General features: G+C 39.1%; 1 protein-coding gene across 13 annotated transcripts in view; it reads left to right on the forward strand.

Moving 5' to 3' along the window:
- The window catches only part of LOC128030614 (myocyte-specific enhancer factor 2D homolog), a 66,286-nt gene that overhangs the window by 35,228 nt on the left and 14,855 nt on the right, over positions 1 to 16,203 (forward strand). For 8 of the 13 annotated variants that reach the window (XM_052618374.1, XM_052618377.1, XM_052618380.1 and 5 more), the window contains exons 3-6: positions 1,676 to 1,879; positions 8,614 to 8,751; positions 12,521 to 12,728; positions 14,053 to 14,109. In XM_052618374.1, the coding sequence (XP_052474334.1) occupies positions 1,676 to 1,879; positions 8,614 to 8,751; positions 12,521 to 12,728; positions 14,053 to 14,109 (607 nt within the window). Of the gene's footprint in view, positions 1 to 1,675; positions 1,880 to 8,383; positions 8,519 to 8,613; positions 8,752 to 12,520; positions 12,729 to 14,052; positions 14,110 to 16,203 lie in introns of all 13 variants that reach the window. The other 5 variants (XM_052618376.1, XM_052618379.1, XM_052618384.1 and 2 more) reach the window with 1 other exon arrangement.

Consider the following 16,203-nt stretch of genomic DNA (forward strand, 5'->3'; position numbering starts at 1 on the left):
TCTGGTCACAGTTGTGCTGATAGTGGTAGTCAGGTGTGCATACTCAACCTTAGCCTGCTTCGCTGTGTCAGCGCTCTCTGTCTCCCTCAGGTGTGCCTGACTAATCATATTTAAGTTACAAAAAAAAAAGTTGTGTAGTTTGTCTGACCCACATTAAGCCTCAATTCACATCACTCAAAAAATCACTTTTAATTGAGATTTCTTCTGGAAAACTGAACCCTACATCTTGTCCTTGCGATCTTCCTGTGGTGTAACAGGTATCTGGGCAATTAAAGAATTAAACAGTATGAAAAGAGGATATGAACTGCAGTCTTTGCTGCAATAAAATGTGCATTTTAATTACCAAACTCCAGCATTGAGGCAAGTAGAGAAGAGAGATGTACAGGAACGGAGGCATCCGGAGCTGACAGACAGCAGCAGGTGAGAGAGCGAGCTTGAGTCCGCGTGTGCGGTAAAGGTCAGTAGGTAAGCATTCGGCCCTGAGGTTAATTGGATAGAGAGAGAAGTGGAAAGAAGTCAGGTCGCTGTCTCAGTATTCTTCACAGTGATAAAGTTGTATTCTCCTGTTTCCATTGGTTACCCTGCGATTTCTATTTTCGATGGCAATTATGTTGCTGGTGTTTATCCTGGTGCTGCCGTGGAGAGAAGGAACATCAGCTCCTTGATTGTTGAGGTGGAGAAGATTCTTTCACTCAAAGGAAAAGGGCTTTTATTTGCAGAGATGCAATCACTGTCTGCTAACACTGTCGAGCTGTTAAGGTTAAGGTGTCCTGGGTTTGAGCAGAAAAACTTTCTTTCTTGAGGTGGCACTTTTGCTAAAAGTGAGCAAGAAAGTGGTAGACAGCCAGTCAATTCTGAGAGAGAAGAATCTGTGGCTAATACCTAGTCAACCTCTGTGCACTGCAAAAATTCCCACAAAATATTTAAAGAATCCTGTCACTATTTTTTTTTCAGCCTCATGTGGTTCAAAACCGTTATGACTTTGTTTTCTTCTGTTGAATTACAAAATATGTTTTGAAGAATGTAGTTGGTTCATCTTCACCTTTCTATGACAATGAATGGGCAATGGAGCTTTCACGCTTAGAAAAAAACACAAAAGCACCATTGTGACACCATAGTGCAAATTGTGACTTTGACTCCCAAAGTTATCTAACATCCTTAAAATAAGACATATTAAAAAAAAAAAAAAAATTCTCCTTGTTTAGTGTCATTTTTAACAGCATTTTTTTATGGCAATTTAATAGTCAAATTTGCATGTGTATCTTCCCAGTTAACTGTTAAGTAAACTCTAAAGAGCGCATCACATCAAGATTGTCTTAAATTTCAGTATATCCCTTTAAATAATCATATATCTTATCGTTATTACTTTAGGATAACATGTTTATGATTTAATAATGGTGTTTTTGCCTCCTTTTTGAATCTTGAAAGCTCCAATCCTCATTTGTGATCATTTAATTTAAATTGAAAATCTAAATCTTCAGAATATTTTCTTTTAAAGTTTCACAGAGGAAAGAAAGCTAAATGGAATTGGAAAAACATGAATGTGCATTATTGGTTGTTTTAAGTGGACAATAACTTTAGTATCTTCTTTCTTGTTTCACTGCAAATAAAAGATCTTCACCTCCATCATCATCTTTTTCTCCCTCTCTAACCTCATCTTTTTCTCTATCCACAGGTGACCTTCACCAAACGGAAGTTTGGTCTGATGAAGAAAGCTTATGAGCTCAGTGTGTTGTGTGACTGTGAGATTGCCCTCATTATTTTCAATCACTCAAACAAGCTCTTCCAGTATGCCAGCACCGACATGGACAAAGTACTCCTCAAATACACCGAGTACAATGAGCCGCACGAAAGCAGGACCAACGCAGATATCATTGAGGTAACACAGACGTACAAACCCACCATGAATCCTTCCAATTTCAGGTTCCAGGAAATTGTTTTGTTTGTTTGTTGGGATCATTCATCCTTTATTTGTTTGCTCCTTCTCTTCACTCCTTCCTTCCTTCCTGTCTTTGGTGAACCGTGTTAATTCGGTTGCAGTAGTTCAGTCAATAGCCCTATTTGGTCAGGACTAGTTTTCCCTGAGGAGGCCAGGTAAATTTGTGTGTTTTTCCTCACAAAAACCTTGTTAAAACCGCGGAGCAAATTACGCACTGTTTTCCCCCTAACACACAAGTCCTCTGAGAATGATCCCTTCAAAAAAAAAAAGTCTATTTGTTGTTTTCATTACGTTTCTCCTCATTTATTTTGACCTTTATTGAATACTGTAACTAAAGCTACATTCATTGTTTTATTACATAGTGAAGCTTCATTATGGATTTAAACCATGCTATTACGATGCTAATTTGACTTAATTTATATATTGCTTTATTTACGTGCTACTCCAAAAAAGTAGCTTGTTCAATTAATCGCATGCGATTGTCATGCGCATCTCATCAGTAAAGCCAGTTCCGTGATTAGGAGTAAATCTCCATCACCTGCTTTCAGATGGAGCGGCATTTAATACACAGATCCTGAGGCTTTACTGATGAGATGTGCATGACAATCGCATGCGATTAATCGCACAGCCCTACTTATATTATGGTTTTACCATGTCCAAAATACATTGGTTATACCATAGTGTAAATCCACAACATTGCAAATTCTTCAACAAATGCCAAGGCTTTTGCATAGCTAAACACTCATCCATTAGGAGGCCGAGCACATGTGAGAGAAAGAGTGTGTGTGCACGTCTAGAGAGCATGAAGGGTTGTTCAGAGGCTTGTGGATCTCTATATGCCGCTGGCTAACTGCCTGGACGATGGTGGGACAGGAGAGGTAGGGACAGCTGCACCCCCTACCACCTCCTGCCTTTGGCCAGAGAGGAAAAAGTGGCTTACACACAAACACACACACGGTGCCCATCCGGTGTCTGTCCTGTCCAACACAAGATGGCGACTGCATGTGTGTGGCATGTTGTTATGGGGCGCGTAACATTAACTCGGAAAGAACAGCAGCAGTGGAAGAATGTCTCGGGTAGTATTCAACACAATATGAATTAAAAGGATAGTTTACTTGGTATGAAATGAAAATTCTGTCATTTACTCTCCCTCATGGTATTTTGAACCTGTACTCCGTTTTATTTTTCCCCTTCATGCTACTTAATGCAGTTGTTTCCCATAAAGAGTAGCTCAATGCAATTTATGAATTGGAAAATGCGGTTTGTTGGAAAGAATGGCTCAAATTGTAAATGGACCAGGTTTGGTTCTTAAGTTCAGCTCTCTGACTCAATGATTTGGATATTTTGGTCCTCAAGTTAACAGCTCACTGGAAAAGAAGATTATTAGTGAACAACAAGTTTTAGAAATATAATATAATCTCACCGGAAGAGTTAGAGATGGTCTCAGATAGTATAGTTTGAATGCTGCCCAAATTAAAAAGCGAGTTCACTCAAAAATAAAAAATTCTGTCATTATTTACTCACCCTAATAGTAATCCTAACTCGTGTTTTTTTTCTTGTCTTGTCTTCTTGTCTTGATGCACCTTAATGCAGCTGTATTCCATAATGAATAATTCAGTGCAACTTGTGTACCAGATCAAGCTTTAATCGAAAAGAATCAGCTCAAAAGAAATGTTTTTTTTTCCAAATTTGATAGAACTGGTACTCAAGTTAAGCTCACTTGAATTTGGGTCTTTTACTCACTCAACGCTATCATGACTTAAGAAGATCCAGGATGTAGTACACAAGTCACATGAGTCCAATTTGTCATTGCTATGACTGTGTTCACTGTGAACTACTGTATGAAGAAATAATATAAAAATAACTGAATGTTGATTGAAATTGCTTGATGGTGGGTAAATCATAACATAATTGTAATTTCTGGGTGATCTGTTCCGTTAAAACTTAAAGTGTGTGTGTGTGTGTACAGAAGTAAAGCATTTATTTCAAGATTTATTTTTCAAAATTAGATGGTAATGCCTTGCATTTTAAAATGCAGTCATCAGAGGGTGAATACTTCTGTAGAGTGTTTGATGTTGAGAAACTGATGACTCTTTTGCAGAAGCCCCCAGTGGTACAGGTGCATGTTTCCTGTTGGGTGCAGCTGCAGAAGTCTCTTGAGATAGTGTGTGTGTGTGTGTGTGTGTGTGTGTGTGTGTGTGTGTGTGTGTGTGTGTGTGTGTGTGTGCGTGCATGCACTGTGGTGAGGGCGTTAGGCCGCTGTGGGCCACATCAGCTCAAGCCTGACTGGGCTGCTTTGTGTGTGTAAAGGCTGAAGGCTGTCTCATGCAATATTGAGAGGCAGAGTGACAGTAGAGGCAGACCTGGTGCTGAGTTCCCAGTGTCTGGCCTGATGTTTTTGGGGGAAGTACCATTCAGAAGGCCCTTTCTGTGGCTCATGCCCAATTAAAAACACGTTCTCTGCTTTACTTGGTTATTTGACTTAGGAAGAGACCAGGAAGAGAGAGACATTCAGGCAAAACGAGGCCATTCAATAAAGTGAGGGAGATTTGTTGCTTATAAATTATGAAGCGGCTTACATTTACCCAGAGAAAAACCCTCATTCACCTTCACCCTCAGCTCACTGTACACACACACACACACACACACACACACATATTCAGGCAGGCATGCTTTCACACTGATGCATGACTGAACAGATGCATATGTACTCACACAGCCTCTTCTTCTCTCTTGCCACATCTCTCTCTCTTTGCTCTCATTTCCTCGCTTGTCTCGTGTTGCACGTGCCTAGTGTGTGAGTGTGTGTGTGTGTGTGTGTGTGTGTGTGTGTGTGCGTGTGTGAATGTATGGGGGCTGCCTGCTTTTTCTGCCAGAGCTTGTTAATCTGCTTGACTGCAGATCCCAATCAGAAGAGAGACAGAGAGAGGGAGAAAGAGACAGAGAGATGAAGAGTGGGTGTTTAAGGATGAAGATCCTGTAGATATCAGTTGAGATTGAAAAGAGGTGGTAAGAAGGCTTTGCCCTTTTTCATAAGCAGCTCAGATGAAGAGGCCGTGGGGACTTAAAAACAACATGAAATTATATATATTTTTTAGATTTTCTTAATAAATGGGTTGGTGTGATTCATCTATCCTCACCTTTCTAATGAAAAATATGATAATCTTTCATCAAAATCTAATAACTTTCTCTGCTTCTGAAACAATGTTTATTTTTCTGATATACCCAAGGTCATGTGGGCGAAGAAAATAATAGCATTAATATTTTCATAATTCATTTTTCACAATCCAGTCAAATCCGACTAGATAAAATCAAGATTCAAACAGGTCAGGTGGCATCATTTATTGGGTTTTATGGGACCTGATGTGCATGTCAGAAGGCCCAGCATCTCCGATGAATGTTAATTGCCATCCTATAGCTCAATTGGTAGAGCACTGCGTTATCAAGCGCAAGGTTGGGGGTTCGATTCCCCGGGAACACATGATATGTAAAAAAACGATAAACCGAATGCACTGTAAGTCGCTTTGGATAAAAGTGTCTGCTAAATGCATAAATTATTAATTATTATTTTATTGAGCTGGAAGTTCAGTTGAGTGTTAAAATTATTGGCTAGTTTTGTCACAACAATAACAATACCAGTGAAATTTCACAATTATCAAGGTTAAGCTTGAGACCATAGCAAAAATGAATGTGCTATTTAACAGTGCTTTATTTTGAAAAAAAGTTGATTATTATTCTTATTATTATTATAAATATTAACAAATTAAATGTAGAAAATGTAATATAGCCTTTGACATATTTGTCAATTAAGTTCAATTTTTTAATTAAAGTTTTAAAATGAAGTTTTATTAAAACAAATGATGATAAAGAACAAATAAAGTAACACAGTAAGTGGTTTTCTCTTTTTATTATCAGCATTACTGTTTAATTATTATGAATTACAATAATAGACAGTGGCAAAAACCTGCTGTGTTTACACTGATGCCATGCCAAGCTGGGATTTTGACAAGGAAGTGCACATTTATGAGTCTTCAGGAGTCACCAGACAGCTTTTAGGTACAAAATGTAACAGTCTAAATGACAAATGCTGCATAAGGAATAGAATTTGAGTATCTGCTTGACACCAAAGTCGGCACCTCCAGCACTTTTGACATGCCTGACAGCAGCAGTTCCTTTCAAGTATGACCACTAGCATTAGATTGTCGAGATGAAATGACTGTGAACTCTTAACCTCTTGCCTGTAAGAGAGAGAAATCTGTGTGTGCTGGACATTGGCTAAGCCCTCTTCGATATCGAGATGGTGTACTTCAGCTTATTCTCTCAGATCCACCTCCACAGTGGGCTGAGCCGTGGGCTATCAGTCCAGATCAGCTGCTCAAATGATTCCATTAGCCTCATGTATGAGTTACAGTCAGACTCGCCTGATAATGGCAGACACGCTGCCTTTAAAGGAGGAATTGAGATGGAAGGATGAAGAAGAGGAGGTGTGGAGGGTTCGGAGGGGCCGCTAATCTGTCAGATGGGTGTATGTGGATGCTGTCGTCTGTGTAACTGACTGGCTGTGGTGAAGCCGAGGCTTTAAGCATGTTTTAAAGAGATGGCCGGAGGGGGGGGGTTGCAGCCTTCTCTGCTTTACACACTTCAAATGTGAGGTGACATCACATTCTGCCTGCATTAGATATCAGCACACACTTGAGAAATGGAGTTATGTGTATGTTTTTAAGACCATGAACCACCATAGGCCCCTCATTGTCAGATCAGTGTCTTTTTCAATGGCAGATTCCTTAACTTTACCTTTGGCCCCTCTCAAATCTTTTAACATCCCACATAGAAAATGGGAGTTTGAAAAGAGGATATGGGATGGAGGGAATAGAGGACAGAAATGAGTCAGCTCAGTAAGTCGTGGAAGAATGAGAGCATTACAGGATTAGAAAAGAGACTCGGAAGTAAAAAAACATCCAGAAACATTAGAAGAAAGAAAGTGAAGGTCGAAGGGTAACAGATGAAATAATGTAAAGACAGGAAGGGGAAGCTAGAGAGAGGGGTCCGTACTGAGGGAGGGAAGGAAAGCGGTTGCAGGGGGAGGAGCGCTACTGAACGAGGTTAGCCAGTCAGAGGCAGCGGAGCTCTGCAGGGGAATCTTCCCTTGGCAACACAAACACACACCCGCCCCATAAAGGAGAGACAGCAGGCAGAGAAATACAGGGACAGGTGAACAGATGGAGCCAACTCAGAGACAGGCTGATCAGCTGACCCACTCTGTGTGTGCGCGCGTGTGTGTGTGTGTGTGTGTGTGCGCGAGAGAGAGAGTGTTATGTTTGAACGATTAGGCTAGTTCAAATGTTTGGTCATCATTCATCAAATTTATAAATTGGTTAGCATTGCTTGCTAAGGCTAATTGCTAATGCTCATTCTTTGGGTTAGGAATTTCAACAGCCTCTATTTCTTAATATTTCATTTCAATGCTTGATTTGTGACCTCATAAAGCCTGCAATTGTACAGCATTTTGTGGAAAGGTGTGTTTCTTAAATTTCTAAGTGATTAAACTTTTTTCCACTCAAAACACCTTTAGCAACTGCATAGCAACATCTTGACAACACCCTAGGCTTCACCACTTGCATTTTAGTTAATTTCAATTAATTTACTAATGTAATATAATGTGATGTAATATAATATAAAACTAAAGTTCAAAAGTTTGGGATAAGTAAGATTCAGGAAGAATGCATTAAATCAATCAAAAGGGACAGTAAAGATATTTATGATGTTAAAAAAGATTTGTTTCAAATAAATGCTGTTATTTTTCTTATATTCAAAGTATCATGGAAAAATTCTTGAGAACCAAATCAGCATATTACAATGATTCCTTAAATATATATTTTACAATATGACTCTTTTATTGTATTTTATCATAAGATACTTTTTTGGAAAAGTATACAATCTTACTGACCCCAAACTTTAGAACGGTAGTATATGGAAAAATTTTTTCTTGGTTACATTGTTTTATGCTGTATTTTCTTTGCACACTTTTAATGTCACTATGACCTCTATGAAAAGGAAGAAAGCAGTGCTGAAAACTGTTTTCCATTCAGTCTCGATACCCCCATCAAAGCTACTTAGAGAAAATCTTGTTTGGAAAATCTTCTTAAAAAAAGTCTGTTTTCAAGCTGAGTTTCTCTCGTTTTCAGCCTCGTGTAACTTATTTTCAGCCCACGGTTTTCTATGGGCTGTGCATTTTCAGCATTTCCAAAGTCGAGGTGTAGAATCTAATTTAGCCTCTTCACTTCCTCATGAAACAATCTGCTGATGCACAGTGTTCTTGGTTTATGTGTCACACATTACTCTGTAAGTTTAACAAATCAGTGCTGTTTCTTTCTGATTGACATTTGTGTTTCTAAATGTGAAATATGCTCCTATCCTTTCTTCTCCCATTCCAAATGTTTTAAGACGTTGAGAAAGAAAGGCTTTAACGGGTGCAACAGTCCAGAGCCAGATGGGGACGATTCAATCGACCAAAGTCCGTTACAAGAGGACAAATTCCACAAAAGCGATGAGCTGGACAACCTCTTCAAACGATACGGAGTGAGTATTCCTCTTTACCTTGTTGTTCTAACCTCCCTCCTTCTCTTTCTTCCTCTCTGTCTCTCTCTTCCATCCTCGGTCGGAAATAAATGAAGGCTCTGAACAAGAAAGAGCACCGGGATTCGGAGAGCCCAGACCCTGAGGAGCCATTCTCCCTAACACCTCACACAGAGGAGAAGTACAAAAAGATAGACGAGGAGTTTGATAAAATGATGCAGAGCTATAGGCTTTCAGTGAGTACTCGTGTGAAGAGGCCTGCTTTTGGCCCGGCAACCAACTCACACAGCCTGCTGTCGGCCCGGCAACCAACTCACAGAGCACCTAGCAACCATCTCTCACCCCATTCCCCTCCCACCACCCCTCAATCCCCTCTGAATGTGTGTGCTTGGGCCAGGAGAGGGCAGTCGGGGACAAGAGGGCGAGTGTAGGCCGCATCCCTTTGATCCTGACAATCCATGTTTTCAAATGCGCCTGTGATTTATATCTGGCTTGACTCTGTGTTCTGTTGTTTCTTATGTTCTGCTTTGACTGATGCTTGTATCGTGTTTGCCAGGAATAGACTTCTGACTCATTTGGGTCCCGATTCAGGCGTTGGTGAAGATAATTTTCATTAAAGCACTGTCAAGGATGCTTTATGCATGAGCTCTGCATGAGGAATCTCCTCTCAGAAGGTACAGAAACAAGAAAGTGCTGCTCGCTTTCTCAGTGTATCGTGGGCTCAAGTTTGATATTATCATTTACATGATGAACGTGACTCAACATGATGTGGGCAGCAGAGACTGATTAGTGTAGTAAGTTGCGTTCTCTTTTCTCTCTAATGCTAATGGGACTGGACATTAGAAATTGCTTGGTAGCTACATCCAAAAAGCATTTCGTCACCTGATGGAGGGTCAGTTTTCCTCTCTCTCTCGCCTCCCTCCCGTTCTCTGCCCAGTGCACCATTCACGGGCCGGAGCTCAAAGAGAGTCATCCAGCACCTCTCTCTTCTCTCCCACATAATCCCAGCATGAGTGCCCGAGGAAGGAAAGCTAAAACCTTAATCCTTCTCACTGGGGACACCCAGCAGCATGTGTACTACAAGCTCTACTTAACAGGCCGGAAAATGATCAGTTTGTAATGAGTTTTTATATCTTCACCATTAACTGTCAAAATGGCAATTTCAGTGGATGCAGCTGGATTGTGAGGAAATTTACTTGAGATTTTTTCTTCTTCTTCCTAAAAAAAAAAAAAAAAAAAAATATATATATATATATATTCTGCAATTGTTTTCAATTTAAGTATAAAAAAAAGGAATATTTCAGTATTTTGCATCAGTGCTATATCATATATATATATATATATATATATATATATATATATATATATATATATATTTTTTTTTTTATCAGTTCATGTTGGATGTACACTACCATTAAAAAGTTTGAAAATACCATCACAGGAATAAATCACATTCAAAATATATATTGAAAATTAAATCTATTTATTGACCCTGAAAGATCATTCCTCATGATCTGCAGTAAGCTTCAAGCCAAAGGGACTTCATGTGAATATGAATTGCAGACCTGTTTCCTAAACCAATCAGTCTTTCTCACTTTACTGGTCATGTTCTTCGTCAATGTCACACAGTCTTTCTTTCAGTACCAAGTGTCGTTCTTATCACAGTTTACTATCGCTATCGCTATCCGCTATCGACTATCTGTGTGTCTAGACTGACATAATCTTGAGTCTGTTGTATTTATATTCAGTTGTTGTAGGCACATCAGAAGTGTAAGACGACATTTTCTGGCTGAGAAAGTAGAGACTAGCGAATTAGATTATTTCTGTCTTGGTGCTCCATATTTTAAAACCAGCTGCTCATCTCACACTAATGATCCTCCCTTCACCCTGCTTGGCCTGCGTGCAGTGCTGGAACTTAGTTACCTCGTCCACAGTCTAATCCATATAGCATATGTTACATGGGTTACTCCCTCCAGAACCCTAGCTTGGATATGTTTAATTTGGAATATTCATTTAAAGTAGCTTTGAAATCCGTAGAATCTCATTAGAAGTAATTTCTGCAAAACCAACAGTGTTTATAGGAAATGTTTACCCATATTCGGATATAACAACAAAGCTGTCTGAGGTCAAAACCCAGCTGTCACTCTCACAATCTTAAAGGGTTAGTTCACCTAAAAATCTTTTATTTGATTTTATCTGTTTACCCCCAGGGCATACAAGATGTACTGTAGGTGACTATGTTTCTTCAGTAGAACACAAACAAAGATTTTGAACTCAAACCATTGCCGTCTGTTAGTCTTATAATGGAGGTGAATGGGAATCATGGTTAAAACATACAACAAAACAAAAAAAAAACTAAATTAAACCCTGCGGCTTGTGACGATACATTATGTGTAAAGACACAAACGATCGGTCAGTGCAAAAAACTGAACAGTATCTCCATAGTTTTTTACCTCTGATGGACAGCAGTGCCTGAACTTTATGAGCACCTCCACAAAACACGGCCTGAAGGTGAGGTGTATTCTTCTTCTTCTTGCTTTATGGAGGATCACAAACATAAGTGCATTACTGCCACCTATCTCTCAAATGGACCATTGACGTTCCTAATTGAGATTGTAGATTGAGTGTCAATGGTCCATTTAAGAGATAGGTGGCATTAATGCACTTATAAGTTTGTGATCCACCATAAAGCAAGAAGAAGAAGAATACCTGCAGGCCGTGTTTTGAGGAGGCGCTCATACAGTTCAGGCATTGCAGTGCAGAAGTAAAACAACTATATACATACTGTTCAGTTTCTTGCAGATTGTTTTCTGATCGTGTCTTTACACATCAATGTATCGTCACGAGTTGCAGAGTTTAATTTGGTTTTGTTACTGTACGTTTTTTTTTGGGGGGGGGGGGGGGGGTATTGTATGTTTTAGCCATGATTCCCATCCACTTACATTATAAGAGTGATAGACTGCAACAGTTTGAGTTCAAAATCTTTGTTTGTGTTCTACTGAAGAAACAGAGTAACCTACATCTTGGATGCCCCGGGGGTAAGCAGATAAACATCAAATTTTCAGTTTTGGTTGAGCTATCCCTTTAAAACTAAAAGTTCCTTAATGGCATCTAACTTCCATGAACCTTCAGCTTCCATGGAACCTTTGCATTGCACAAAAGAAAAAAAGTTCTTTAGGTTATTAAAATGTACTTCACAATAACAACTAAGAACTGTTCACTGAAAGGTTCTTTTGGAAACCCAAAATGGCTCTTCTGTGACGTCACTGTGAAAACCCCCTTTTGGAAACTTAATTTTTAAGAATGTAGGGACTATAATCGGCACACTTCAAACTACATTTTTCTGCTGAAGCTCAGACAGAGAGGAGAAAAGGAGAAGGACAGAGGAACAGCCAGACCAACTCTATGAAACTGGGTCCCACTCAGAACACAGAAGGCCTACTGCGGCCCACATTCTAAATTTAGAAGCCCTGGTTTTGCTGAGGATCATGGGAAAATGGGTCTCCATCAGAGCATCTGGACAGTTTGAGTCCACACTGATTGCCGAAGCTGGCTAATTGTGCTTCACAAAGCAAGAGAACGCGGATCGGCTGACTCAGGAGTTGTCATGGCCACATGCCCCTTGTTTGAAACACCTGAGCCTACTGTGTGTGGTGGATTATTCCCTAGAGCCATATTACCAGTTTAAGGACAACTGTTGCAGACTAAAATTGAGTTAAATCCTGGGCTAAGAAAAAGAGGGTTAAACAAGTGTCAAATGAAGTGAAGACTTCCTGTTCCTTTCATTTCCAGCCTGGATTACTCACACTAAAACATTAACAGATTTTACGTCTTACAAAATTAACTCCGCACCTTGTAGCTTCACATGCTCTGCTTTGAAGATGTTTGCACAAGTCACTGCATGCTATTAAAACCGGTGTGCGACCGTTTGCGCAATGTCTTGATGTGCATGCAGGTGGGCGAGTTTAAGCCAATAACGTTTCCCTCTCTATCTGTGTTTCTCAGTCCACAGTGCCACCGCCCACTTTCTCCATGCCAGTCACAGTGCCGGTGTCCAGTCAAAGCCCTCTGCCATTCAGCCAGCCCAGCAGCCATGTCACCACTTCCTTCGTCACCTCCACTCTCACAGACCCACGCCTGCTGTCGCCACAGCAACCACAGCTGCAGAGGAACACGGTGTCTCCAGGCCTGCCACAGAGACCTGCCAGTGCAGGTAAAATCCTGAGCAGATCAATGGTGCTACCAGTAAGCAAAACAGAAAGAGGAAGTAGTAGCTCATGTTGTGTACATGAGCTTATAATGTTGCCCTGTGGGTGTCAGGTTTAGGTGTTTCAGAGATATATAAACCTCTGCTTCATGCATAAAGGTGACTGCCAAACCTTCATCTCCTCCTGGAGTGCTTACATAGTACTGATCTTTCTTATTTTGAATAATGAAAGAACAGTATAGAATTGGTAACACTTTACAATGAAGTTATGTTTGTTAACATTAGTAATTAGTTAATATGAACTTACAATAAAAAATATGTTAATGTTAATTTACTTATTCATTATTAAAATCAAAAGTTGTAATCTGTTCATATTATTTAATGGGCCTGAGCTAATATGGTCTAACAATGAACAGTTGTTATTTTATTAACTAATGGTAAAGAAGATAAATAAATGAATAAAAAAATACAAAAAATGTATCATTGATCATTGATTGTTAGTGCTTTAACCTGTGTTTACTAATGGAAGCTTCTTGTAAAGTGTTAAAACAGAATTGTAATGCATGTGGTTTATCAATTATCATTCATAACATTAAAATAATTAGCATCTTTGTTTTTGACCTGAATTGTAATATTTATGCATCCTTACAGCATGTAGTCTTACTTCAGCCAATTCTGTGAAGTGTTCATTTCAGTATGTCAGTATCAACTGAGCTGTAGCATCCTTTTTATACCTGGTGTAAACATCTTGAGGCATACAGCTGTAAACAGTCTCGTTGTAATTTGATCACTTAAAGCTCCTTTGCAGGTGGTCAGGGACACATCACATTTGTAGTGTAAACTCCTGTCCTGATGCATCCTTGGAAACTCGGAGGACTACTGACTCACATAACATGTAATCTCTGCTAGGAAAGGCTTTGAAATAAAACAACTGCTTGATCAAATCATTTAAGAATGGAATAAAAGCTTTATTTCCACAAGGCAGGGAAGCTGGACAGTGTTATAGGCACAGCTGTGCAACATAAATGAGACAGTGTTTAAAAGTATACATGAGCAATTGTATCACAATATGTACAATATTTTCACTACCTTTTGGGGTTAGTATGATTTTTTTAAATGCTTTGTTCACCAAGATTCCATTTATTTGATCAAAATATTTGATCTGTCTTGGCTGACTACTTGTGATCATCTCACCTAAGACTAATGTTATTTCCATAAGTCCAAAAACTTGTTTTGTTCCAAATTCGTTTGGCTTTCAATCTCGATTTAGATTCTGTACACTAGACTTGAAATTTCAGCCTTCATGTAAGCTATTTTGTTCTTTTTCCAGGTGCTCTTCTGGGAGGTGACCTCAACAATTCAAATGGAGCATGCCCAAGCCCTGTGGGTAAGTCTTTTCTCCTACTAGCTAGAGGGCCCCGATAATGCCTCTTCATTTTCACCTGAATAATGCATGAGTGTGAGTCAAACAGCTTGAAATCGAAGGGCACGCTTTAGACCTGCAGAGTGGAATGAGAGTTTTCAATCTCATCCGATAAGATATGAGCTGATCTGACTGTGACTATGAAAATGAGGTTGTCCGAACACAACAAACTGAAAGTGGTTGATCAGATCAGACATCCACTGTACACTCACACACCTGTTTGCTCTTGACAGCTGAAGCTCACACTGTGCCCTCCAAGCATGCTCGTAAACACCGTCATGGGACCATGGGGCCCGAGTTACATGAATGTTATAGGTCAACACCACAGATGACATTTTTCCTACTCCGTCCTTCCATTTTCTTATATTATAATTTAGGTTTTTTTTTCTCTTTCCATCTCCATTTATGTGCCCTTGCATAACTGTCTTCCCATACTCTTCCCCTCTCAGCTGTTTTTCATATCTCACTCATGACATTCTGAATGCCCAGCTTAAACCAGCACGCTCTGTCCCCTCCCCTCCAAATCTCTGTCACACTCCCTTCTCTCCTCACAGCCAATCTTGACAGTCCCTGACAGCTGTAGGTTCTCCTGCCTCTGATCATCAAAGAGCACATGAGTCTCATGGACATTTTAAGTGGGCATTTAAAATGTGAACATTTAATCAGTGAAGAGGCTGTGGAGTCACTTGAACCCCCCCATGGTTTCTCGGGATTGTGGGTGTATTCTTTGGCACATTCAATCAATATGCCTTATTTTGGTGTTCCGTGCCTTTTTTGAGTTAGTTTTTTATGTAAAGAATTCAATTTCAACCTAAATTTAACCAAGAATTCAATTGAGGAAAAAAATTTAACAACAATGTAGTGTTGTTTTTGGTGGCCTGTTTTAATTGTAGTTTTAGTCTAGTCTTTGTGTGAAGCTGTCATTTTAGCTTTTATTAGTTTTAGTCATGTCCATGTCCTTTTTAGTCTAGTCAAGTTTCAGTCAACTAAAATTATGAGCATTTTAACCTTAATTTAGTCAGAATTATCCATGACTATTTCCATCTACTTTTAGTCTATTTAATCTCTTTTTAGTAATGCAGTTCTATTTAACCCAGTTAATATAGTATAAGTACCTAGTAGTATAGACGAAACCAAAATTTTCTTTTAGCCAAACCCATTTCAAACAAGGTTATCTTATTATATTATTATTACCTTATAGACTCAAGAATACATCCATTCCAGACACTGAAGACACTCTGATTTGAATTTACAACGTTTATTTTACTAACCAAACATGTTAGAAGTACACACATCGGTCCCTGTCTCTTTGTCAGACTTAACTTGGTTTGTTGTCGTCTTCTAAATAATGCTGCGAGTGGGTCTTGAGGAAGTGACATCGCCTGCGTCTGTGCAGTGCGACTTAATGCAGCACCTGAAATGAGACTCGGAAAACAGAAATACTGGAAAATAATAATAATAACGTGACTAAACGAGACGAAATAACGTTATAACATTTTGTTTAGTCTCATTTTAGTTAAGAGACATTTTAGAATAGTTTTTATTTTGTAAACCACATTTAGTCTCGTTTTTATTATTCGTCAACAATATTGCATTATACATTTATTTATAGTCATAGTCACATGACTAGCATTTATGTTGCGTCTCGTCTCGTTTTCGTCCCGAGATGAAGGTTCCTTGATGATAATATTTAGTCAAAATTTTCATTGACGAAAGCAACACTACAACAATGGCATAATTGTGACTTTTAATGTTTAATGTATATTAAATTATTAGCCTAGTAAAAATATATTTTTCCTTATTTATTATTTAAGATAAATTAATTAATTTGACAAAGAATTCCCATGCTGCTTTTACCAAACTGCTGTTGTTCATCTGACTCAACTTTGAACAGTGTTATCAAAAGAAATACTTTTTGCATATGTGGAGTGATTTTTATATATTTTTTCCCCATAAGAAACTTTCTTGGCTCTTACCAAACTGCTTTTCTCTGTCTATTACCACTCCTTGTGTCTCATTCTCTCGCGCGCTGTCCGTTGTCCCTCCCTTCCCTCCATT

This window comes from Carassius gibelio, chromosome A16 (assembly GCF_023724105.1).
Source record: "Carassius gibelio isolate Cgi1373 ecotype wild population from Czech Republic chromosome A16, carGib1.2-hapl.c, whole genome shotgun sequence".
NCBI classification, from domain to species: domain Eukaryota; kingdom Metazoa; phylum Chordata; class Actinopteri; order Cypriniformes; family Cyprinidae; genus Carassius; species Carassius gibelio.